This window comes from Stenella coeruleoalba (assembly GCF_951394435.1).
Source record: "Stenella coeruleoalba genome assembly, chromosome: 10".
Lineage (NCBI taxonomy): Eukaryota > Metazoa > Chordata > Mammalia > Artiodactyla > Delphinidae > Stenella > Stenella coeruleoalba.
Genome location: NC_137156.1, coordinates 58,890,290 through 58,914,301, shown reverse-complemented (window position 1 = coordinate 58,914,301; position 24,012 = coordinate 58,890,290). Strand labels below are relative to the sequence as shown.

Below are 24,012 nucleotides of genomic sequence, written 5' to 3'. Positions count from 1 at the left end.
TTTTTTTGCGGTATGCGGGCCTCTCAGTGTTGTGGCCTCTCCTGTTGTGGAGCACAGGCTCCGGACGTGCAGGCTTAGCGGCCATGGCTCACGGGCCTAGCCGCTCTGCAGCATGTAGGATCTTCCTGGACCGGGGCACGAACCTGTGTCCCCTGCATCGGCAGGCAGACTCTCAACCACTGCGCCACCAGAGAAACCCCATATGGTCATTTTGACAATATTGTTCTTCTAATCCAAGAACATGGTGTATCTTCCCATCTGTTTGTGTCACCTTTGATCTCTTTCATCAGTGTCTTACAGTTTTTGGAGCACAGGTCTTTTGCCTCCTTAGGTAGGTTTATTCCTAGGTATTTTATTCTTTTTGATGTGATGGTACATGGGATTGTTTCCTTAATTTCTCTTTCTGCTCTTTTGTTGTTAGTGTATAGAAATGCAGCAGATTTCTGTGTTAATTTAGTATCTTGCAACTTTACCAGATTCATTGATTAGCTCTAGTAGTTTTCTGGTAGCATCTTTAGGATTTTCTATGTATAGTATCATGTCATCTGCAAACAGTGACAGTTTTACTTCTTCTTTTCCAAATTTTATTCCCTTTATTTCTTTTTCTTCTCTGATTGCCATGGCTAGGACTTCCAAAACTATGTTGAATAAAAGTGGTGAGGGTGGACATCCTTGTCTTGTTGCTGATCTTAGAGGAAATGCTTTCAGCTTTTCACTGTTGAGAATGTTTGCTGTGGGTTTGTCATATATAGCCTTTATTATGTTGAGGTAGGTTCCCTCTATGCCCACTTTCTGGAGAGTTTTTATGATAAATGGGTGTTGAATTTTGTGAAAAGCTTCTGCAGCTATTGAGATGATCATCTAGTTTTTATTCTTCAGTTTGTTAATGTGGTGTATCACACTGACTTGTGGATATTGAAAAATCCTTGCACCTCTGGGATAAATCCCACTTGATCATGGTGTGGGTATCCTTTTAATGTATTGTTGGATTCAGTTTACTAGTATTTTGTTGAGGATTTTTTGTGTCTGTGTTCATCAGTGATATTGGCCTGTAATTTTCTTTTTTTGTTGTATCTTTTTCTGGTTTTGGTATCAGGGTGATGGTGGTTGCTTAGAATGAGTTTGGGACTGTTCCTTCCTCTGCAATATTTTGAAATAGTTTCTGAAGGATAGGTGTTAACACTTCTCTAAATGCTTGATAGGATTTGCCTGTGAAGCCGTCTGGTCCTGGACTATTGTTTGTTGGGAGGTTTTAATCACAGTTTCAATTTCAATACTTGTGATTGGTCTATACATATTTTCTGTTTTTTCCTTGTTCAATCTTGGAAGATTGTACCTTTCTAAGAATTTGTCCATTTCTTCTAGGTTGTCCATTTTATTGGCATACAGTTGATTTTAATAGTTTCTTATGATCCTTTGTGTTTTTGTGGTGTCTGTTGTAACTTTTCCTTTTTCATTTCTAACTGATTTGAGCCCTCTCCCTTTTTTTCTTGATGAGTCTGGCTAAAGGTTTATCAGTTTTGTTTATCTTTTCAAAGAAACAGCTTTTAATTTCATTGATCTTTACTATTGGTTTCGTCATCCCTGTTTCTTTTATTTCTGCTCTGATCTTTATGCTTTCTTTCCTTCTACTAACTTTGGGTTTTGTTGCTTTAGTTGCTTTAGGTGTAAGATTAGGTTGTTTATTTGGGCTTTTTTTGGTTTCCTGAGGTAAGATTGTATTGCTGTAAACTTCCCTCTTAGAACTGCTTTTGCTGCATCACATAGGTTTTGGATCATCATGTTTTGTTTTCATTTGTTTGTAGAAGGTTTTTTGACTCCTCAAAATAAAATCTTGTTAGTCTACTTTTACTCCTCTGAGTGCTTTTTGTTTTCTACCTAATTCAGTATTTAACAGTATGTCTTTGATTTGTAGATATATGGAGTCTGGGAGTGATCCTTTTCATGTTGGTGTGTGGGCAGCCACCATTTCAAGAGGCCAATGACAGTGAAACATTGACAATGATCATGGATTGCAAATATACAGTACCATCCCACGTATCTAAAGGGTGTAAAGAGTAAGTAAAAGAAAAAAAAAAAGTATGTGGGTATCTTTGTTCATTTTAATTTTTGAACCCAATATTTCTGCTCTTGTTAAGTATGTTTTGGGGAGTTAACCATAGAATATGATTGAAATTTAATATTGGAGTATGGAATGTATTAGTCTATTTTTCACATATGCCAGTTTTCAAGAAACCCATTTTATGCCTCTTCAGCCTCCAGGAGAAGTGGGTTACTTTCACTTGAAGAATTACCATAAGAACTACTTTCTCTTTTTGCACCTGGAATTATTTGACATTCCAGAGAAGAGTTAGGGAATTTTCTTTCCTGAAATAGACCATCAACACACCATTTTGGGATTTACATAGCATGCCTCATAATTTTATTCATTACTTCTCTCCCCAGTTGACTGAAGAGCTCTGTTTTGGTTCATGTGACTATGGGAAGAAGTATACGCAAGCTGATTACTGGGAATTTAAAGTACTATATATATAGTACTGTGATATGTGTAGTGATAAATTGATAATGGAGTAAAAGAACTGTTGGAAGTTCAGTGTTTCTTTGATATTGTGGTGATATTTTAAAATAAGGTCACCTGAGATGATAGCTACTTAAAGGATTTTGCTAGACTAATAAAGTTTTTAGTTTCTCCCATCAGCTGATAAGAAGGAAATCTGAGCTTGAGGAACCTTTTCTCCAAGTGGATCCCCATCTTAGGCCATAGTTAAGAATTTAGGAATTCCAACTCTGATTCAGCTACTGGTTTCTCAGTTTACTAATGATATGAGAATGGTGGAACATACCTTACAGGGTTATTGTGAAAATCAAATGAATTAATGTATATAAAGCTTGTAGCTCAGTCTTTAGCACATAAGTAGCACAAGATGAATATTGATGACTCTCCTCCTCCTCCTCCCCCTTATACCCTTACTATTATTATTCTCTACCCCAGGAAGCAGGCTGCTCTCTGGGGGTGTATGTTGTGTGCATGTTAGATGTTTGTAATTCAAGGAGTATCTCCATAGCCCCTTCTGAAAAAAACTAAAACAGAGTGACTTATTTTTATATTGACATTTATCATTCAAAAGAATGGATAAAATGTGTATGTAATAAAATGAACCCATTATGCAGCTTAAGATAAAGAACGGTTCTAATATTTTAGAAGCCTCTTCTTGGTGTCTCCCTCCTAGAGGGATTATCTTTGATAATCGTAGGACCATTCAGTTTCTACTTTTTCCTACTTTTTCCTTTTTCCTGTCAGTTTTGGTAAGTTTTGTTTCTTAAGGAGCTTGTCCATTTTACCTAAATTTTCAAATTTATTGGCCTCAAGTATTTATAATATCCTCTAATTATATTTTTATTTTTTATTTTTTTTAATTTTATTTTTTATTTTGCGGTACGCAGGCCTCTTACTGTTGTGGCCTCTCCCGTTGCGGAGCACAGGCTCCGGACGCGCAGGCTCAGCGGCCATGGCTCACAGGCCCAGCCAGTCCGTGGCATGTGGGATCTTCCCGGACCGGGGCACGAACCCGTGTCCCCTGCATCGGCAGACAGACTCTCAACCACTGCGCCACCAGGGAAGCCCTCTAATTATATTTTTAAAGCCTATGAATTAGTGGAGTTGTTGCCCTTTTTCCATCTCATACTGATTTTTTTGCCTTCTCTATTTTTGCATTCTCTATTTTTGTCTTGATCAGTCTTACATGAGGTTTGTTCATTTTAACCTTTTTCAAAGAACTATCTTTTGTCTTTATTAATTTACTATTATATTTTTTGTTTTATGCTATTGATATTCTTTTGTCTGTATTATTTCCTTCTGCCTACTTAATGGGCTAATGGTTCTTTTTCTTAAGCGGGGTTTCAGATAATAAATTTTCCTTTTCTAAGGTAGTAGTTAAGGCTATAAATGGCCTCTTAGTACCATTTCAGCTGCGTCCCATTAGTTTTGATTAATAGTCCTTTTGTTATTCAGTTCTGATTATTTTATAGGTTCCATGGGTTTATTTAACCTATTACTTTCAGAGGGGTATTTTAAATTTCCAAATGTGTAGCTTTACTAATTAACTTTTATTCATTTCTAACTTAATTGCATTGTGATCCAAGAATATAGTCTGTATGTTACTAGTTTTTTTAAAATTGGTAAGGCTTCCTATGGCTTAGCATGGAGTCAGTTTTTGTAAATAATCCTTTTGTTGTGGAAAAGAATGTATGTTTTCTAATTGTTGGGGTCAGAGTTCTGTATAAGTCCTTAAGACTGAGCTTGTTTATTATGATGTTTAAAATTACTTCTGAGTCTTTTGACTGCTTGATCTATCACTTAGATATTCTTCCACTACATGGAAGTATATTATAGGCAAAAAAAAAAAATAGTGATTACCCCCATTAATACAACATTGTAAATGTATTTTTTTTATTCTTGAAAGTCTCTCAGTGTTTGCTTTGGGTGTTTCGGGGGAATGTTATTAGGTCCAAACAAGTTGAAAACTGTTGTGTCTTGCTGGTGAATTGAACGTCTGTATCACTATTTTTCTCTAATAATGCTTTGGGCTTTAAAGTCAGTCTATGTTGTCTAGTTTTAGCTCACCATTCCAGTTGTCTTTTGGTTAGCATTTATGTGCTATATAGGTTTCCATTCTTTTACTTTAAATCTTTTATTGGCTTGTTTTTAGGTACTTCTTTTTTTAACAGTTGGGAGCTGGATTTTTGATTAATCCCATCTGACCAATGCTCCCATCTGAGCATTGTCTTTTTTTTTTTTTTTTTTTTTTTTTTTTTTTGCGGTATGCGGGCCTCTCACTGCTGTGGCCTCTCCCGTTGCGGAGCACAGGCTCCGGACGCGCAGGCTCAGCGGCCATGGCTCACGGGCCCAGCCGCTCCGCGGCATGCGGGATCCTCCCGGACCGGGGCACGAACCCGTGTCCCCTGCATCGGCAGGCGGACTCTCAACCACTGCGCCACCAGGGAAGCCCTGAGCATTGTCTTTTAACTGGAGAGTTTATTCCATTTATTTTTATCGTGTTCACTGGTAGAAGTAGATGTATTTGATGTCTTTGCATTCTGATTTTGCCATCGTGTCTTTTAGTTCTTGCAGTGGTACCTTGTTTCCTTTGTAGTTTTCGACTGCGAGGTCAGATTTCTTATAAAATCATGTGGCAGTTCTTTTAAGTTACATTCCCTGGAGAAACAGTTTGCATTTGCTTTTCTACTAGTTGCCCATGGGCACGTCCAGCCTGAAACCTCTTAAAATTAACTTTTTCACTATGTGTACCATACAGATATACTATCATTAATTTGGACCCCAAACTTGTGAGAGGACCAGCTTGTAGTTAGAAGTTCTTAGAAGAAATTCCCCCATCTCACCTCCACAGCACTGTTGAGGCAGCAGATTTCCCTCTTGACATCTTAGCAGTAGGTTTGTTTCTTCTCGTTCATCTTCACACTGAAGCTGGGGTCCCAGTTCTTTGCAAGGGTTCTAGTTGCATCCCCCACTTTCAGTAGGCCGTACATGTTATATTCTGGTGATATTCTGTTTCGTGTACTCAGTGTGGAAACAGAAAAAAGCAGAAACAATCAGGCCAAGGCCAACTTTGTCATTTGCTCCTAAGAGTCTTGCTTTTACTCTGTTTTTACCTGCTGAGTAGTTCATCCGTCCATGTTTCTGTCTGCCCTCCCTCCCTTCCTTCCTGCCAACACAATGCCTGTAAACAAAATATTTGTCTAAAAATATATGTCATTTTGGTTGCTTTCATCAGGATGGTCATTCATTCTTCCGGAAACAGAAGTTGGCTCATGCACCCTATTCTGTATGTCGTCGCTGATCGTTGTATCTGATTCGGGTACGCCACCATGCCACAGTTAATTCAAGGACAGATGTTGGTACCTAGAGTTACTTGTAGGTGGTAGGAAACTGCATTTGTGTGTTTGGCTTGTCAGTATATCTGGTGGTTGTGATTTTTTATTTTATGAATCTGATGGCACTTTCTTTATTCCCATCTGCCCCACCATCACCTCTAGTGGACGTAATGAAATTGATGGTGTAAGTTTAGGAAACAATTCTGCTAAATACAGTAACCCACCATTACTAATCCCTCACAGCAGTTTGCTTTAACAATGGACTTACCTTCCTTTCCAGCCTGATCACAAGGATGCTACAGAGAGATCCCAAGAGAAGGGCCTCTTTAGAAGAGATTGAAAACCATCCTTGGCTTCAGGGAGTGGACCCTTCCCCAGCCACGAAGTATAACATCCCCCTCGTGTCATATAAAAACCTCTCGGAAGAGGAGCACAACAGCATCATTCAGCGCATGGTGCTCGGGGACATAGCGGATCGGGATGCCATTGTCGAGTATGTCGGCGCTCATCAGTACAGGGGCCGTGGGCATAGGGTTCTTGGGATGGGCTCTTTTCTTAACGTGTCAGGGCTTGTGGACACTGTGTAATGGATAGGGTTGCCAGTGGGCAGGGGTTATGTCATTTATCTCTAGAGTTTCTGGCCCAGTGCCTGGCTCATAGGTTTTGTTGGTCTTTTGTTTTTATTTTTGTACTAGTGAACAGTGAGTCCTGTGGCCTTTCTCCCCTCTTACAGAAGTGGATTGGAATAGACTGTTTTATATCCCAGTACATGCCTTGTCCATTGCTGTATCCTCGTAATTCTTGGGTCTCCCTCTGGTCCCCATAAGGAAGCAGGGACGCTCAAGGGGGCGACACCACAATTCCTCAAAATCAGGGCTGCTATATGCGTCCAGTCACACATTTTTGTAAATAAAGTTGTAGTGGCGCACAGCTCAGCCCGTTTGTTTACGTGTTGTCCATGGCAGCATTGTGCTGCAGTTATCAGCCTCATTGCGAGATGGACCATGTTACCTACAAAACTCAAAATATTTACTGTCTGGCTCTTTAGAGCCCTTGCTGCAGTAACCTGGAACCCACGAGATGCACAAGTTGTTAGTTACATTTTTTAAAACCAAAGACAGTTTTTTATAACCTAAGAAGTTGGGAATCAAGGATAATATAAAGATGCAGTTGGCTTTAACAATGATATTCATTTCTGTAAGAGGTCCTGTCTGTAAAAATACGAAGCGTTTCCACAAATGAAGAGTCAAAAGTTATTTAACCCATTGAATGAAATAGTTGGATATGATGGAAAGAGGATGTACTCTGGGGGGCAAAAAAGAGGTTCCCATCGGGCGGGCCACTCTGGCCTGGCTGAGTGATCTGACCCAGGTACCTGTCCTCGGGGGAGAGGAGGCTGCAGGCTGGTCTTACCTCTACAGCGTGGCAGACTGTCACACGTGGCACCTGAGGGTCTGGTCCCTGAGAAGGGTGGTGTCTGTATAAAGGACATGTATCTTTAGGGTACACTGGAAAGAAGGGTTTATAAAACTAATCATCGTTTTGGTTTATGTACAAATTTCTTCAGGTTTCTGAGTGCATTCTCAGTTTTCACAGATTGACCTAGAGAAACAGAGAAGTGCAGGACACTTGTTCTTTCTGCCAAGGACAACACTCACTTTAGGAATATGTGGAAAATGATTTTTCACTTTTGAGTGAATAAAAAAGGCTATTTTTATCGCCCTGAATTGGCTTAATATTTTTAAATGAATAAATGCATGCAGTGGTGTAGTATAGAACTATTTAATTCATGTGAATTCAATTATCAATCCAGAAGGAGAGGTGATGCCTCAGGTGATGCCCTGAGCCCGAGTCCTCCCGGCTGGTCTCGGGCAAGTCTTTCTTGCTGCCCACAATACGAGAAGCTCCTCACTGCAGGGTGATTCCTGAGTTCATAGACACATTTATTGGTCCCCTTAACACAAGCCCGCAGCTCTACCCTGTGCTCAGCTGAGGAAACCACTCTGAGAAGTCATTGTGGCCCCGAATTTCACCTCGGGCTCTTCCTTTAGGACCTCTCATTCAGCCCCACTTGCCCCCATTAGCTGAGGCCCCACCGTCCGTTTTGTGAGGAGAGACTCCTGTATCGTTTCCTCCCGAAGTGTTCATTGCATATGTTCGCTGACTACAGAAAGGTCCTGAAAAGCATAATTACATATTTCTGGGCCTTGTGGATCCTCTGTGGCATTCCTCCTGTGTCCCACTACTGGCCAGCTGCAGGAGGGCAGGCAGGCTGTGTGCTCCAGCACAGCGCCGGCCAGACGACGGACTCAGAGAGCATTACTTTTGAGGTGGATGAAGGAATGCGTAGATTTTATTCAAAGAAGAGGCTAATGACATGCTTTCAATGTATTAATAATTCATTCATGTCAGAAAATGCCAATAAATACGAAGAGTATAAAAATAAAAGCTTTTTCTAATTTTTCTGATTGATACTAGTGCTTCAGTGTACATTCATATAACTCATAGTTCTGCTGGAAGCAAGTAAACCAGTGTAATGGAAATGAACACTGACACACATTAAATTTTTGAATAATGTGTACATTCTTGGAAACTTCATTATTTTGTGCATCTAAAACCAACATCCAGCTCAGCTGCCATCAGCATTTTGGGTTTTTCTTACTAATTGAATGTTTTTATGAAGCTGTGACTTAGAATTTTAAGAATGATCTACTAGGTTTTTTTTTCATTTGTGTGTGTGTGTGTTGGGTTGTTTTTTCCCCGTAATTTTAAAGATTCCAGGTCATTAGATTTTATTTGCTTGTACTTAAAAAAAAAAAAAATCCAGTTCTGCTCGTGAAAAAACAAACCTGCAAATGTGGCTTATACTCCCTCTCTCTTACTTCCTCAGAGCCCTGGAAACCAACAGGTATAACCACATCACAGCCACTTACTTCTTGCTTGCCGAAAGGATCCTGAGGGAAAAGCAAGAGAAAGAAATACAGACCAGGTCTGCAAGCCCTAGCAACATCAAGGCCCAGTTTAGGTGAGAAAAAAATCTTCACTGATTTTAGTAAGTTAACGTTTTGAAATAGTGAACTTTTTCTGATGTTTCCTAAGTCTGTGGGGTGGGAGTGTAAAGAGTGGTGACAGCCTCGCTGGAGGGGCCACCTGTGGGCCCTCCACGTGAGTGGGGGTCCTGGTTCCCTGGTCACCAGGGATGCCTTCCTCTCTCGGGCTTAGCGGAGCGAGGGGCTGCAGTTGCTGGCTTGGCCACAAAGGCACCTGCGGAGAAGCCGCAGCCTCGGGCTAGCGTGCCAGCTATTTTCACTAAGCTCTTCCAGATCGGACATGTGTAAATGTGTTATTTTCTTTAATTTTTCATTCTAGGAACAAGGCCAGGTTTTCCCTCAGTATTGGACATAATTTTAAAAGACATACAGAGCATGTCTGTGGCACGATGCTGTCTTAGGGTTTCAGGGATTCGGCATCACATCAGCTAGTTGATTGGTCAGCTGCTTGATCTTGGGAGGTCACTTAACCTCTCTCTGACTCAGCTTCCTGTGAAGTGGGAGTAGTAATCCTGTTTACCTCTTGGGGTCGTGGTGATGGATAAACGAATTAATATATGTGAAGTGCTTTGAACTGGGCTTCACGTGTTTGCTGTCATTGTTGAGAACGTTTCCCCACCACATCACCTTTGGTAAAGCAGTGACTGTGCGCTCGTCTCCCCTGTGTTTTCCTTCCCTTCCTTTCCCAACTCTCCCCCTTCCCCCCGCCCCCCTCCTCTTCTCCCCCTGCCTTCCTTCTCCTCTTTTTCTTCTGCCATATTAGCTTTCCATTTAATATCAAAGCTTGGGAAGGGTTACTTTTTTTGTCACCATTATGAAAATTTATTTAGACTTTATCTTTATTCAGATGAAGTAATCCATGGAATTATAGTGATTCAAAAACAGAAGGAGGGACTTCCCTGGTGGTCCAGTGGTAAAGAATCCGCCTTCCAATGCAGGGGATAAGGGTCAATCCCTGGTCGGGGATCTAAGGTCCCACGTGCTGTGGGGAAACTAAACCTGTGCGCCACAACTACTGAGCTCGCGTTCCTCAACTAGAGAGCCTGCGTTCTGCACACTACAGAGCCCACACGCTCTGGAACCTGCATGCCATAACTACAGAGCCTGTGTGCTGCAACTAGAGAGAAGCCTGCGCGCCGCAACGAAAGATCCCACATGCTGCAATGAAGATCCCGTGTGCTGCAACTAAGTCCCGACGCAGCCTAAATAAATAAATATAAAATAAGTAGTTAAAAAAAATTTAAAAGAACTAGAAGGATGCTCTTGGTTCTAAATAATTCTCTACTTGTATATAGCTATATGAACATATACGTGTGAATATGTAACAGTAATTACTACTTGAAAGAGGAAGAATACCATTGGATTTTAAATTACTTGCAGTCACCTTGCCATGTGTAGGTTGTTACTTGGGATGGAGCAACAGAGAAGAGACAAGAAAACATTCCCGGGTGACCAAAGACTAAATATTTAGAAGTGTAGTTTAATGGGAAGATGAATTTGGTAACTGCATCTATATCCTGGACATATTCTTGCATAATGAAAACTAGACACCCTGTCTGGTGTCAGCTTGGAAGAAGACTGGGCCCCAGGGAGCATGGGGACCCTTGCACATGGGACAAACCAGGAGAGTGACAGTGAGGGGTTAGGGTCAACCTAGTCGTGACCCGAGCCCTCTGGTGGGAAAGGGTGGCTCCAGAGCCATCGCCACATGCTGCGCCGCCAGGCCTGGAGCCACTGCAGTGTTTTGGAGAAGGGAATATTTGGAATTGAACTGTTTTATTTTTAGGGGAACAGATCGGAACTCAATCTGAAGTTGAGCAGATATGTAAATGAACTAAATTGGTTTTACTGTATCATAGAAATTACAAAGCCAACAGTAGTTATAAAGAAATATCAGAGCCTTCCATGCACTTTCCTTTTACCCACCTGGGGATTACAGAGTGGAGATGCTGTCGGGGCCTGTCCTCCTCCTGGGGCCCTGGGCCCACTGGCAGGTGGTGGATGTCTGCTTACTTGCCTTCTCTTTGTTGTCAAAACCCTGCACCCTAACTTGGTTCCATTGCTGGGTGTGCCTTGGGGTCAGAGTGACTTGGGGTGCAGAAACGTGGTTGGCGTCTAACCAGCAGAGTCATTTGTGGGGCATGGGTAGGTCAAGTCAGGGAGAGCGAGCCCCAGAGAGCGGATACGCTCTTTGGGTCCTGCCAGCATGGGATGGTAACACGTGTATTCTGTTAGAAGAGCTTTGTGAAGTCCTGGGAGCTGAACTCCACACGGGTGGGACCAGTGCCCGCATCCTTCCAGAGAGAAACTAGGAAGTAAGGAAAACCACAGAGGCCTGACTGCAAAGGTGCCGTCCATTCGATAGGCAGTCATTCAGAGGGCTTCCTGGGTTGCAGAGTGAAGCCACTGCTCTGGGGGTTTAGTAACCACTGAACTCAGCCTAGATGTCACTGTCTTCAAGCCCATGTGGCCTTGGGCAGGTTGCTTACACTCTGTGTTTTGATTTCTTCACTGTCAAGGGAGGATGGGATTGTGGTGGGATTAAATGAATGAATTGCTGTCAGGCTCTCTCCACAGTGCTGGCCCTAGTAAGTTCTCAGTGTGAACTGTGCTGTCAGTGTGACTCCTTTATAGTTCTTGTTAGCAGTCTTTCTTATCTTTCGTTAAGATAAGCCGTGATCTTCTTACAGTGTTGTGCTCATTAAGTCTAGCACAGCGTTGGGGCCAGATATGTTCTTAATAAACATGAGCTGCTTAACAATCTGATTTACTCATGTAAATAAGAGCCATTGGTTCAGAAGTGGAGATAGCGTGTGTGGTGCAGCTGCAGCGCTTAGTAACCATCTGGTTTCTGGGGGTGGGTTCTGAGGGTGGTTTTGGCTTTCTCTTGGGGTTGGTGGGGAGAGAAGCGCCTCCGGCACATCTGTGCCCTGCCCCCCTCGGGTGGACTGGCTGCCGCCCTGGTGGGTCAGACGCACTGTCTGCACCTGCCTCCCGCTACAGGGACCCCAGCGTTTGCCAGGGTGACCTTTCGGGTGGCTGCTCTCTGAGGAGCAGCCTGAAAGAAATGTTGTGTGCCGTTTCCTAGGGCCCCGAGGCTCATCTGGAGTTGGTACAGTTGTGTTGTGAGGACAGAGGACTTGTCCAGAGACGCTGCTTGACCTCAGAATCATTGAACACCCAGCTTCTGTAAACTACCAAGCAGTGACCAGCAAACGGACCCACTCCATCCTTGAGAGAGAGGAGGAGGCTCCGAATTGGGGGAAGGAGGTCTGCTGTAAACTCCTATGGGTTTTTTAAGGCTATAGATTTAAATTGGCTTTTATGTCCAGGATAACGTAAGTGGTGTGACATGGAAGTGTCAGCGTACCAGTGGCTGTTTTCAGTGTCACTGGCGTCTACTGTTCCCCTGAGCAGAGAGGGCAGTTGAGAATTCAAGGTGTTTATTCAAAACAGGCTGGAGAACTCACTTTCAAAAGTCTTCCTTGGGCTACCAAGCAGTGTTCTTACTACTTGGGTGACTCTGGATGAAGGGATAGAATCAAAGCTTAAATAACAGTGGATTTTGCTATGCAGGACTCCTGTGTCGTCATTTAAAAATGTATGTATTGGGCTTCCCTGGTGGCGCAGTGGTTGAGGACGCCTGCCGATGCAGGGGACACAGGTTCGTGCCCCGGTCTGGGAAGATCCCACATGCCGCGGAGGGGCTGGGCCCGTGAGCCATGGCCGCTGAGCCTGCGCGTCTGGAGCCTGTGCTCCGCAACGGGAGAGGCCACAACAGTGAGAGGCCCGCGTACCGCAAAAAAAAAAAAAAAAGTATTTAGAGGGTGCATATTTTAATTGGTGAAGAAGAGATTTATGTATACCAGTATTCACTGACTTTCCTCTCCAGTATCATATTTAAATGCAGTAAACTATTTCCATTTGTTTTTGTAAACACCAACTATTAACACCATCCAGTAAAATCTGGAGGACTGGAAATTTCAGGTGAATTTATTAGCAGTGTAATATACCTTCAAAGGTTGTGATCTTAAGACCGGAAGGAGCAAAACCTGTGTTTTTGCTTTGGTGATAACTCCCTTGTACTTTCTAAAAAGGTTTTTCTTGTGGTATAAAACGTTTCTATAGAAAAGACGTTTGCCCCCTTTTCTGACAACCGTGATGAAGTTTTCATTTGGCCAATAAGCCATAAACTGAACCACATTTCAAAGTAACATTTGCCCTTCTAGTGTCCTTGTGATGTTTACAGGATGTTGAATGGGTTTGCAAGGCCGCTGTCTTTTCTTCTCTTTCGTTTTCTTTTTTTTTTTTGTAAAGCCTGTGTATTTTGTCCCAGTAAGTTTTATTTAAGGTACTTGGGTAAAGTCTGTGTACCATTACATAGCTTTTCTTTTTTTTTTTTCCAATCTGTTACATAGGCAGTCATGGCCAACCAAAATTGACGTGCCCCAGGACCTTGAGGATGACCTCACGGCCACTCCTTTGTCCCACGCGACTGTCCCTCAGTCTCCTGCTCGGGCTGCCGACAGTGTTCTCAACGGCCACAGGAGCAAAGGCCTCTGTGACTCGGCTAAGAAAGACGACCTCCCCGAGTTGGCCGGGCCCGCGCTGTCCACGGGGCCACCCGCCGGCCTGAAACCCGCAGCCAGTGGGCGGAAGTGTCTGTTTCGGGTGGAGGAAGACGAAGAGGAAGACGAGGAGGACAAGAAGCCCATGTCCCTCTCAACACAGGTGGTTCTGCGCCGCAAGCCGTCCGTGACCAACCGCCTGACGTCCAGGAAGAGCGCCCCGGTCCTCAACCAGATATTCGAGGAGGGGGAGTCGGACGACGAGTTCGACATGGATGAGAACCTGCCTCCCAAGCTGAGCCGCTTGAAGATGAACATTGCTTCCCCGGGGACGGTCCACAAACGCTACCACCGCAGGAAAAGTCAGGGCCGCGGCTCCAGCTGCAGCAGCTCGGAGACCAGCGACGACGACTCGGAGAGCCGCCGGCGCCTGGATAAAGACAGTGGCTTCACCTACTCCTGGCACCGCCGGGACAGCAGCGAGGGGCCCCCGGGCAGCGAGGGCGACGGCGGCGGCCAGAGCAAGCCGAGCCGCGGCGGTGGGGGCGCGGACAAGGCCAGCCCCAGCGAGCACAGCGCTGGCGGGGGCGGCCCCGCGGGGGGGTCGGGCGGCGCCCCGGGCGGCACGTCAGGCAGTGCCCGCCGCTGCGCCGGCCCCGGCTCCTCCACGTCCACGCAGCTGGCGGCGCGCGGCGCCGGGGAGCTGGTGGAGAGCCTCAAACTCATGGGCCTCTGCCTCGGCTCCCAGCTGCACGGGAGCGCCAAGTACATTATCGACCCGCAGGGCAGCCTGTCATTCTCCAGCGTGAAGGTCCAGGAGAAGTCCGCCTGGAAGATGTGCATCGGCTCCGCAGGCGGTGCGGCGCCCGCCCCAGCGGTGGGCGGCATGAAGTTCTTCTCCGACCACGTGGCGAACACCACCGTGGAGTTGGACCGGATAAAGAGCAAGAATCTGAAAAACAACGTGCTCCAGCTACCTCTGTGCGAAAAGACCATCTCTGTGAACATCCAGCGGAACCCCAAGGAGGGGCTGCTGTGCGCCTCCAGCCAGGCCAGCTGCTGCCACGTCATCTGACCTCGGTGCGCTTCCTGCTCAGAGCGGCGAAGACCGGCTCACTTCACTGGTCCCTTTTCGGTTTTCCTCTTTTAAAGCGGGCAATTATTTATTACTTTTTCATTTGTTCGCCTGACGACTTGACAAATGCATGGTCTTTGTGCATGCTGCTAGACACTCCTTTTTTTTTCCAGCCGAAAAGTCTTGTGTAATTTTTACATTTATAATTTTAATGTGGATGATCAGGATTAAATTAAAATGTATATTTGGAACCTAATATAAATGGAGCACTTAGAAATTTGATGTTCTGCACTTAACCTAGAGAGAGAAAAAATGATTTTCCTTGTGAAAAACCTAAATTCCTGCTCCGACCTTCTGTGACATGGAACCTCCGTGATCTGAGGCACACTCTGGTGTCTGAGGCAGAACCAAAGCAATAACGTTGTGATGCCATCAGGCCTAGAGCCCGCGAGCGTGCCGCGCGCCCCCAGATGCCAGGGCCTGTGCAGAGTACAGTGAGCGTCTGCACTGACAACCTTAAAACCATGATTTCAACATACCCACACCTGTTTGTCTTAAGCTCTAGTGTGAAAACAGTTTGGGCTCTTAAAATTTAACTGAAAAAGATTTTCTTGTTTTGTAATAGGTGAGATCAAGTACTTAGATTTATAAGGCAGCTTCCCCGTAGAGGTAAATCACAAGCAGACAATCTCATTTTGTAATGTGATAAAGTGAACTGATGATGTCTTAACTCTACTTACAGAGTGTGTGTCTGTCTAACAGAACAAAACGATGCTTGGTGTTAATTCCTTCCTGGAGGGCACACCCCAGAGTTCCTTTATAACCACATAGATAGAAGAAACTATAGGGCCTAATATAGAAGCAAAGGTGTACCCAGATGTTGGCAAAGTCAAAACCCCATAAATTAAAAAAAAAGATTATTGGCATATGATTTTTAGGAGTTTGATAATTAGGTTGTCTCTTTTGTTAACTTCCATTCTTTTACGTCTTTTAGCTCAGCTACCTATGAAAATTGGCTGATTAAAAAGTATACATAAAAGGGTAAGAATTCACACATAAAGCAAGCAAAAATGCACAAAGCCTGCTTTGTTTTTTGTTTTTTTTTTTTGCTGGAAGTGTTTTTCACTTTGCCTTCCTGCAAAAACAATAATCAAAGAACTTTTGCTTTAAACTATTCCTGTACAAAGACTACTTTTGACCAGATAATCATCTTTCGTGGCTTTTATCTTGTAGGACACAGTATCATTTTGGAAGGGGACCAGATGCTACTTTTTCATGCTGTGCCCAGGAGGTCTTAAAAGCAACACTTAGGGACATTGGTGATAGGATGTGGCTGGGCCCCAGGGCCTTCCCACACTCATCAGCCTCCTGTCGTGTCTCTGCAGTGACAGTTGCCTGGTCCATAGAGTGGGCAGAGCACCAAAGGACAGCATTCCATTGGTCACGGTTTCTCCAAGTACACACTGACTCTGCTCCTTTAGGATTCATATGTTTTACTCAGAACTCTGAATTTCACAGTATACTTACTAAACTAAGTAAAGATGATAGTCAAAATACTTATTTTACTTTCTAGACCTAGGCTAGATACGTTTTAAGCTACAGCTCTAGTTCATTGTGATATTTATAATTGAGAGCTATGAGGATAGGTGTGTGGGTGAAGCCATAGAACATATTTGCTTGAAATTCTTGAGCAGGGATCTTATAAAGGGCCAGAAATAAGATGTGTGGTTCACATAGATGGTGAGCGTAACATCTGTATTAAACGTAGGAGAGAAGTTTATAAAGGGCATTGGCAATAAACTCTTTGTTGCAGCTGTTTTCCAAGTAATGTAAATACTTTTTCCTGTGATTATAGCCTTGGAATGGCACCTTTTAACTAACCCATATGTGTTTGGTTTTCAGTGGTTTTTTATATTCAAATGTATATATGGTGCTCACTTTTAGGATCAGCAGTGTTGACCATTTATGCTGCATAGCTGTATCATAGCCTTACTAGTTGTGTGTGGTTGGTTGACCCTCTGGGTATACAGATGTTAGTCTGAGTGGCGTCTTACTCATTTGTTCATAAGTGAATGATTGTGCATGTGTTGTATGTCATAGTATGTCATCACATAAAAGGGAGGGAGCAAATAACCATTACATTAAGATAATATTGGACCAAATGACTTACTTGCTCTAAACAGTTTCTTGTACCCCTTAACCTGTCTTCAGAAGTTGCATAGAGTTACAGTAGTGTGTAAATTAAATATTGTGGAAAAACAATTAGTCTTGTATTTTTCTGTATGTGTGTATATATATATACATATATATACATATATATATATATAAAATGATGTACTTCTGGCAGTTCTATCTGTATTTAAAGTTGTGACAATCTTGACACTGATTTTAAGGATAGCCGTGAGACTGACTCAAAGATGTCCCTTCCAAGTAAGAATTGATGTGTGTTAAGAGGGTACAGAATTATCAGCTGATTTGGTCGGTTGCTTCCACTGCTGGTTGATACTCCTCATTGTGTAAACATTGACAGGTATGTGACAAATGGGAAAAAAAAAAGTCCAGATAATAAAGTGGCATATCGGTGTTCAGCAATATAAACTGTGTCGCATATCTTGTTTCTTCTTATGAACACAGCTCTGTATAGTCCCGGCCTGGGTTAGACCGAAGTTCTACGTGCCGTGTGCGCACCTGCACCACCAGATGTGACTGAAAAAATGCAGTCGTGACTGTTCTCACTTTAAACTCGTGACCATAAGTCTCAGGTGGGTCCCAGGACTGCCCATTAATTAAACTTTATTTCCCCAATTATCTGCTTTCCTCACTCAGCCAGTCACCACGCTCTCAGTAAGTAAACCGAAGCAGTTAGAACTGCCCCCAAGCTCCCACTTCTTCTTTCCCACCTTCGTATGTATCCACATGCCCTGCTTTTCCTCCCGGTCGTGTGACTCCAGGTAAGTCCCTTCACTTGCCCCTGAAGACTTTACAGGTGTTAAGTGAGACAGACCTGAGGACTTTGTCATTCTCTTCTTCCCTTTGCACTGTCAATCTTTGCCTCTCTACTAGATTATTCCTAACAGCAAACAAAACAGACATGATTTTATTCCCTCAAATATTTTGTTTTCTCTCTAGCTGTTGCCACATTTTTCTATTCCTCTCCTCACCTCTCTCTGAAGCCTTCCAGTCAGGCACTGCTGCTGTCACCCCACCAAAACTGCTTTGCTCAAGGTCAGCAGTGATCTCCATGTGCTCAATCCAGTGGTCAATTTTTAGAAACAGCTTTCAGGTGTAATCCACATACCGCATAATTCACTGATTTATATCGTACAATTCAATGGGTTTTAGTATATTGACAGAGTTGTGCAACCATTACCATAAACCCCAAAAGAAACCTTGTACCTGTTGGCACATTCTCCCTTTCCCCTCAACTCCCAGCCCAGCCTAAGCCAGACAAACACTAATCCAGTGGTCACTTCCAGTCCCACGTTAGCATTTGTTGAGTTGATCACTCTTCCTTGCAAACTTCACGTTGTTCAGGACTCTACTTCTGCCTTGCTGCTCTTCAGTCCACTAGCTCCACGTTCTCCCAACCACTAAACTTGGAATACTGCAGGATTCGATTCTAGATCCTTTCTGTATCTACACACAGTCTCTTGATCCTTAACATCCATGTGCTGATAGAAGCCCGAAATATACTTAGCCCATGTCTCCCAGGAACACCAGATTCCAACTACCTATTTGATTTCTCTATTCGGATGTGTCTGATAAGCACCTCAATTTGTACAAGTCCCAAACTCATAATCCCCCTCAAATCCTTACCCTACTAATGTTCCCCATCTCATAACTGACAACTCGAAACCTTCATTTGTTTTGCACAAGTCAAAAATCTTGGTGTCAACCCTCACTCTTTGATCCCAGCATCCAATCCATGAGCACATCTTATTCACCATTCAAATATTGACACCTCATTGCCTCCACTCCTGACATTCTGGTCCATGAACATCATCATCACTTATCTGGTCAACTATAAAATGCCTCTTAAAGGGTTTCATCACTTTTGCCTCTTGTCTCTCTCATCTGTTTTCCATTCAGCATTGTGAGTGATCCTTCTAAAAGCTAAATCATGCTATGTTTTGAAAGATGATGAATTTCCAAGCATTTGAAGATTTTCCACATAAGTTTCTGTTACTAATTTCTAGTTTGTTCAGAAATCATGCTTTGTGTAATTTTTATTTTTTTTAGTATATTTTATTTATTTTTATTTTTGGCTGCATTGGGTCTTCATTGTTGTGTGTGGGCTTTCTCTGGTTGCGGTGAGGGGGCTCTACTGTTTGTTGCAGTGTGCGGGCTTCTCATTGCAGTGGCTTCTCTTATTGTGGAGCATGGGCTCTAGGCGCACAGGCTTCGGTAGTTGTGGCACGCGGGCTCAGCAGTTGTGGCACATGGGTTCTAGAGTGCAGGCTCAGTAGTTGTGGCACCCGGGCTTAGTTGCTCCGCGGCAGGTGGGATCTTCCTGGGCCAGGGCTCAAACCTGTGTCCCCTGCATTGGCAGACGGATTCTTAACCACTGTGCCACCAGGGAAGCCCCTGCTTTGTGTAATTTAAATCTTTTTAAGCTTACTGAAATTTGTTTTATGGCCCAGCTAATGGCCTATCTTGGTGAATGTTTATGTGAGTGCTTGAGAAGTGCTCTTGCTGGTAAAGTGTTCTGTATGTTTTATACATGTCAATAATTAAGTTGATTGATAATGGTATTCAAGTCTTCTGTATCCTTACTGATTTTCTGTCTCATTATATAAATACTGAGAGAGAAGTGCTGAAATCCAGCTGTAGTTATGGATTTGCCTATTTCTCCTTTCAGTTCTATCAGTTTCACTTTATGAAATTTGAAGTTCTGTTGTTAGATTGTTAAGTCTTCGTGATGAATTGATCCCTTTCATCATTATGAAATGTTGCTCTTTATACCTAGTAAATTATTTTTTGTCCTGAAGTCTACTTGGTGTGATACTGATACAGCCATTCTAACTCTTTTTGACTTGCGGGAGTGTATTTTACTTCTAACCTATCTGTATCTTTATATTTAAAATAGGAGTTTGGTTTTTTTGTTTGTTTTTTTGTAGGCAGCATGTAGTTGGGTTTTGCTTTTTTGTCCGGTCTGCAAACCCTTTTATTTGGAGTACTTAGACCAATTACATTTAGTGGAATTATCAACATGGTTGAGTTTAAATCCACCTTCTTTCTAATTGCTTCTACTTGTTTCATCTGTTCTTTGTTTCTTTTTCCCTCTTTTAGTAACTTCTCTTGGTTTAACTAAGCACTTTTTATTGGCTGTGTGCCTCTTATTTTTTTATAGAACGTAACCTTACAACTACATACTTCCATTTTCTTCCTTCTCTTCTTTGTACTGTTGTCAATCATTTTATTTTTACATATGCGTACACAGTTTTGTTTTAGGTAGTTTTCTTTTTAAGAGAGGAAACATGGAAATAGTCTTATATTACCAACATCTTTATCATTTCTGTCACTCTTCATTTCCTTGTATAGATCCACATTTTGGTATTTTCCTTCTGCCTGTAGAACTTAAAATTTTTTATAGTGCAGGTCTGCTGACTATATTCTGACAGCTTTTGCTTGTCTGAAAAGGTATTTTTACTTCATTTGTGAAGGCTGTTTTCATTGGGTATAGAATTCTAGCTTGACAGTTTTTTTATTGCAGTGCTGGACACCGTGAATTTCACATTGTTGAGTGCTGGATTTTGTATTCATGTAAAAAGTGCTGGGTTTCGTTTTGGCATAGGGTTACTTGGAATCAGTTGGATCTTTTTGGGTCTTGCTTTTAAAGTATGTTAGGACAGATCCAGAGCAGTCTTCAGGGCTAATTTGGCCCACCACTGAAGCGGTACCCTTCTAAGCACTCTACCGAACTCTTTCCACTCTGGCTGGTGGGAGCGTGAACTGTTCTCAGCTTTGTGTAAGTTCTAAGCGTTGGTCAGTCTACTGCTTTCCGGGGGGGCTTCCTTCTCCAGCTCCAGGTAGTTTTCTCACGCACATGTAGCGATCGCTCTCAGTCAAAGACGGCAGATTCCAGTTCTTGCTCACTCCTTGTGCAGCAGGATATGCCAGACCTCAGGCTACCCCTTTGCCCCGAAGTCCAGCAGGGATTGGGTTCCTCAGGCTTCTGGATCTGGCGAGGGATCGTTGAGAAGGGGAAATGGGATCTAGCCTTTCCTGAGCTGACGGAAGCCAAGCACACTGTGACTGCTAGAGAGTCATTTGTGTTTTTGAGGATCCCCGACTCCCGAACACCTCTCTCCCAGCAAAGCGTTACGTGTTGGAAAGTCAAGAAGAGGGAAAACACAGAACCTTGGTCCTTGTGAGTTCATAATGCCCTTGGGGAAGAAACAGGGATTTAAATTAGCACCAGATGACCATCAGAGGTGGTGACGGGTCACAGGGCACTGCTGTGAGGGCCAGGAGAGTTCCAAGACAGGTGAGCCAGGGGAGGGAGGGAGAGTGCAGGAGGCAGAGAATTGAGCTGGGTAGGATCGGGTCATCGGTCCCTGTGAGCCACAGGAGACAGGCGTGGACTGCTGGGAGAGAAGGGTCACAGGGACTCCAGGGTTTCTGGACTGGAAGACTGGAAGAACTGGAGGACTGCGGGGCATGGCTAGAAAGATTGTTGCCAGGTGGAACATCAGGGTTAGGGTGGAAAGGAGACAGACTCAGCATCCCACTGTCACTCAGGGCCCCCGCTTAGAAGGGCCCTCTCTTGCTTAACACTGCTCTTAGTTTGTTGTCTTGAAATTCCTGAAACTTTGGAAAAGGGGGATGCACTGGGCCCTGCAGGTTATGCACCTGGCCGAGGGGTTAGCTCTGTATTCTGCAGGTATGAAGGAGGTGATCTCAGCCACGAGGATGGGAGGCTTTGGCGAGAGCAGAGGCCCAGAGAGAGCAGCCGAGGCCAGAGACAGAAGCCCAGGGGCCGCCTCAAGTGTGGGGCTGAGAGGAGGCATCAGGGAGACAAGGAGTGGAGGCCACCGAGCGGGAGAGCGACAGGTGAGCCCAAGAACTGCTCACTGAGGCTGTGGTCTCTGAGCAGCAGAGACAGCTCTGAGGCAGAGGAGAACGAGAGGTGGAAGCAGGTCCTGAGGAGGCCTCTCTGAGAAGTGTCGGCAGTGAGGTGGCCGCGGTGATGGTGAGTGTGTGGGCGGTACTCTGAGAGCGCCCCGCGGGAAGGGACCGGTAGGCGGGCTGTGGGGCTCAGAAGGGTACAGGGCCTGCCCACAGGCACGGCGCTGACCCCACCCCAGAGCCCACCCCTCAGGTTGCCCGGCTGCATGCGGCGAGGGGAGACAGTGGATGACCTCTGACCTTCCAGAGGGCTGGGCAAAGCAGTATTAAAGCACTAGGCTGTGGGTTCACTTTAAACCACACTGGAGCTCTTACATAACAGATGTCTGTGCATCTTGTTACCTTTCTAATACCTGAAAGAATTCCAAATTCTGTGAGAATTTCCAAAGAATTTCCAAATTCCAAATCCCTGGTCCTGAGGGATGCGGACACACAGATGAGACCATGTCGGGCAGCTCATTGCACCTCGTGATGGGAAGGCATTTGGATCAGGGGCTGAGACCTGGTCTCACAACATGTCCCAAGGGGTTCCAGCGTGCCGAAGCTTCCCTGGGACCCACTGTCTGGGAGCAGATTAGGACCGAGGAAGAAGCGTCTCTCGGCCCCGGGATGCCTGTGGTGTGTTAAGGAGTCGGTACCTTCAGCGTGTTTGTGTAGGAAGCACAGCAAATACCTGGACCAGTGGGCACACGGTTCAGGTGGGAGTCAGCACATCACTGGGTCGGTTCAGGTTATTAACGCAGATCCCTACCTGCATCCTTCCTTCAGTTGTGGCCCAAATGCCAGGGGCTGCTCGTCCAGGGCACAGGCAGGGCGCCCCGGCTGGCGGGCAGTCGGGCGGGTCCTGGAAGGCAGTTGTTGGTACCTCGCTTGGTCTCCCCGTTTATTTAGCTGACTCCATCTGCGGTGCCAGTGTTCGGCCTTGTGTTCTGGGATGGGAGGGGCAGAGATCACTGTAAGTGGCTCTAAGCCTCCCTTAGCGTGGAAACATTTGTTTCCTGTTTTTGAGCCAGACAGCTGTGTAAAGGGCAGCGTGGATCTGTGTCTGCACTACTGAGTTGCCCTCTGGTCCTTTGTTCGGCACGTTGATGATTTTCCTGGTCCTGAGCAGATGACTGCCTTCACACCTTGGGCCTGTTGGACACCTGCCGGGGCGGGGGTCAGCAGACCTGGGCTCACCCGCTGTGCCCTTCCCGTGTCCTCCTGCCTGGGCCGCGGTGCTCTCGGCTGTGCACAGGAGAAGACAGTGGGTAGCGGAAGGAGCCACGTGATCCCGATGCTTTGTGCCGTGTCCTCCCCGTCCCCCGAGGGAGTTCACCAGCCGCCAGAAAGGTCCAGAGACGAGGCCACGTGTCATCTGCGTGATCTGTGCCACAAGCTCAAGGGAAAACGCCATCGTATCTCTTTTACGTTAGTTGATCACGTGAGGCTCACAGACCAGGTAGCAAGAAGCCTGGCGTCCCCTCCCTCCTGAGTGGTGGCGGCTCTGCCTCTGACCTGCCCAGGTATCCCAGGGGCTTTCAAAGGGTCGTGGGGCATGCCAGCGCCGGGTGTTGGAACTGGAAGGTCTCTTTGGTCCTGCGCCCCGTTGCTCCTCTGCCCCAGGTCCTGTTCAGGCCCAGGGGTGCCTATCCAGTGCGAGGGAGGTGCTTGTTGCTCCAGATCCCTGCCAGACCATGGGGGCCCCCACCTGGCACCTTGGTGACAAGGCAGCAGGGGAGGAGGCTGGCTCTGCGGCCCCTCCTGGGGAGAAACCGGCAGGGCCTCTGCTCCCCTCAGTTCTCACACTCCAGAGCGTGCAGCGTGTGGCAGCGTCCACTGCAGGCATCCTCAAAGACGTGGAGCTCCAGGCCAAGCTGCCAGAACCCCGTTCCTCAGGCCTGGGTGGCGGCACCCGAGCATCTGCAGTGAACAGGGTGCAGGTGGTTCTCTCTTGGGGTCTGCGGCCACTCTCTGAGGCCCACTTGCTGATGCCAGCCTCACTGCCCACCCAGTGCAGGGCTTGGCTGGGGCCCCAGCTAGCTCGCAAGACCTCCTAACTTTGACTCTTAGGAGGCTGGGAGGAGGAGCGTCCCATAGCCTTCCCGGGTGCCTGCTTGTACAGACACCAGCGACCACAGACGGGCCTCGTGTCAGGACGCGGGGAAGCGCCTTCCTTTCTCTGCAGAGGCTGTGGCCCCTCGTGGTGGTGACGCAAGGGTGCTCCCAGGCTGGAGAGTCCTGAGGACACAGCTGCCCCAGCAGAGGGGTCATGTCTTTCCTCCAGTCCCTGGTGGCCCTGGAAGGTGCTGGTGGCTCC

The 24,012-nt window shown here is 45.3% G+C and overlaps 1 protein-coding gene across 7 annotated transcripts in view; it reads left to right on the top strand.

The window, feature by feature from the left end:
- The window catches only part of SNRK (SNF related kinase), a 151,334-nt gene extending 127,638 nt beyond the window's left edge, over positions 1 to 23,696 (top strand). For 6 of the 7 annotated variants that reach the window (XM_079934514.1, XM_079934518.1, XM_079934516.1 and 3 more), the window contains 4 exons: positions 1,916 to 2,057; positions 6,173 to 6,385; positions 8,783 to 8,917; positions 13,361 to 17,183. In XM_079934514.1, coding sequence (XP_079790640.1) covers positions 1,916 to 2,057; positions 6,173 to 6,385; positions 8,783 to 8,917; positions 13,361 to 14,585 — 1,715 coding nt within the window. In that variant the 3' untranslated portion in view covers positions 14,586 to 17,183. Of the gene's footprint in view, positions 1 to 1,915; positions 2,058 to 6,172; positions 6,386 to 8,782; positions 8,918 to 13,360; positions 17,184 to 17,219; positions 17,348 to 21,468 lie in introns of those variants that run through there. The other variant, XR_013830213.1, reaches the window with a different exon arrangement.
- The last annotated feature ends 316 nt before the right edge of the window (positions 23,697 to 24,012 follow it).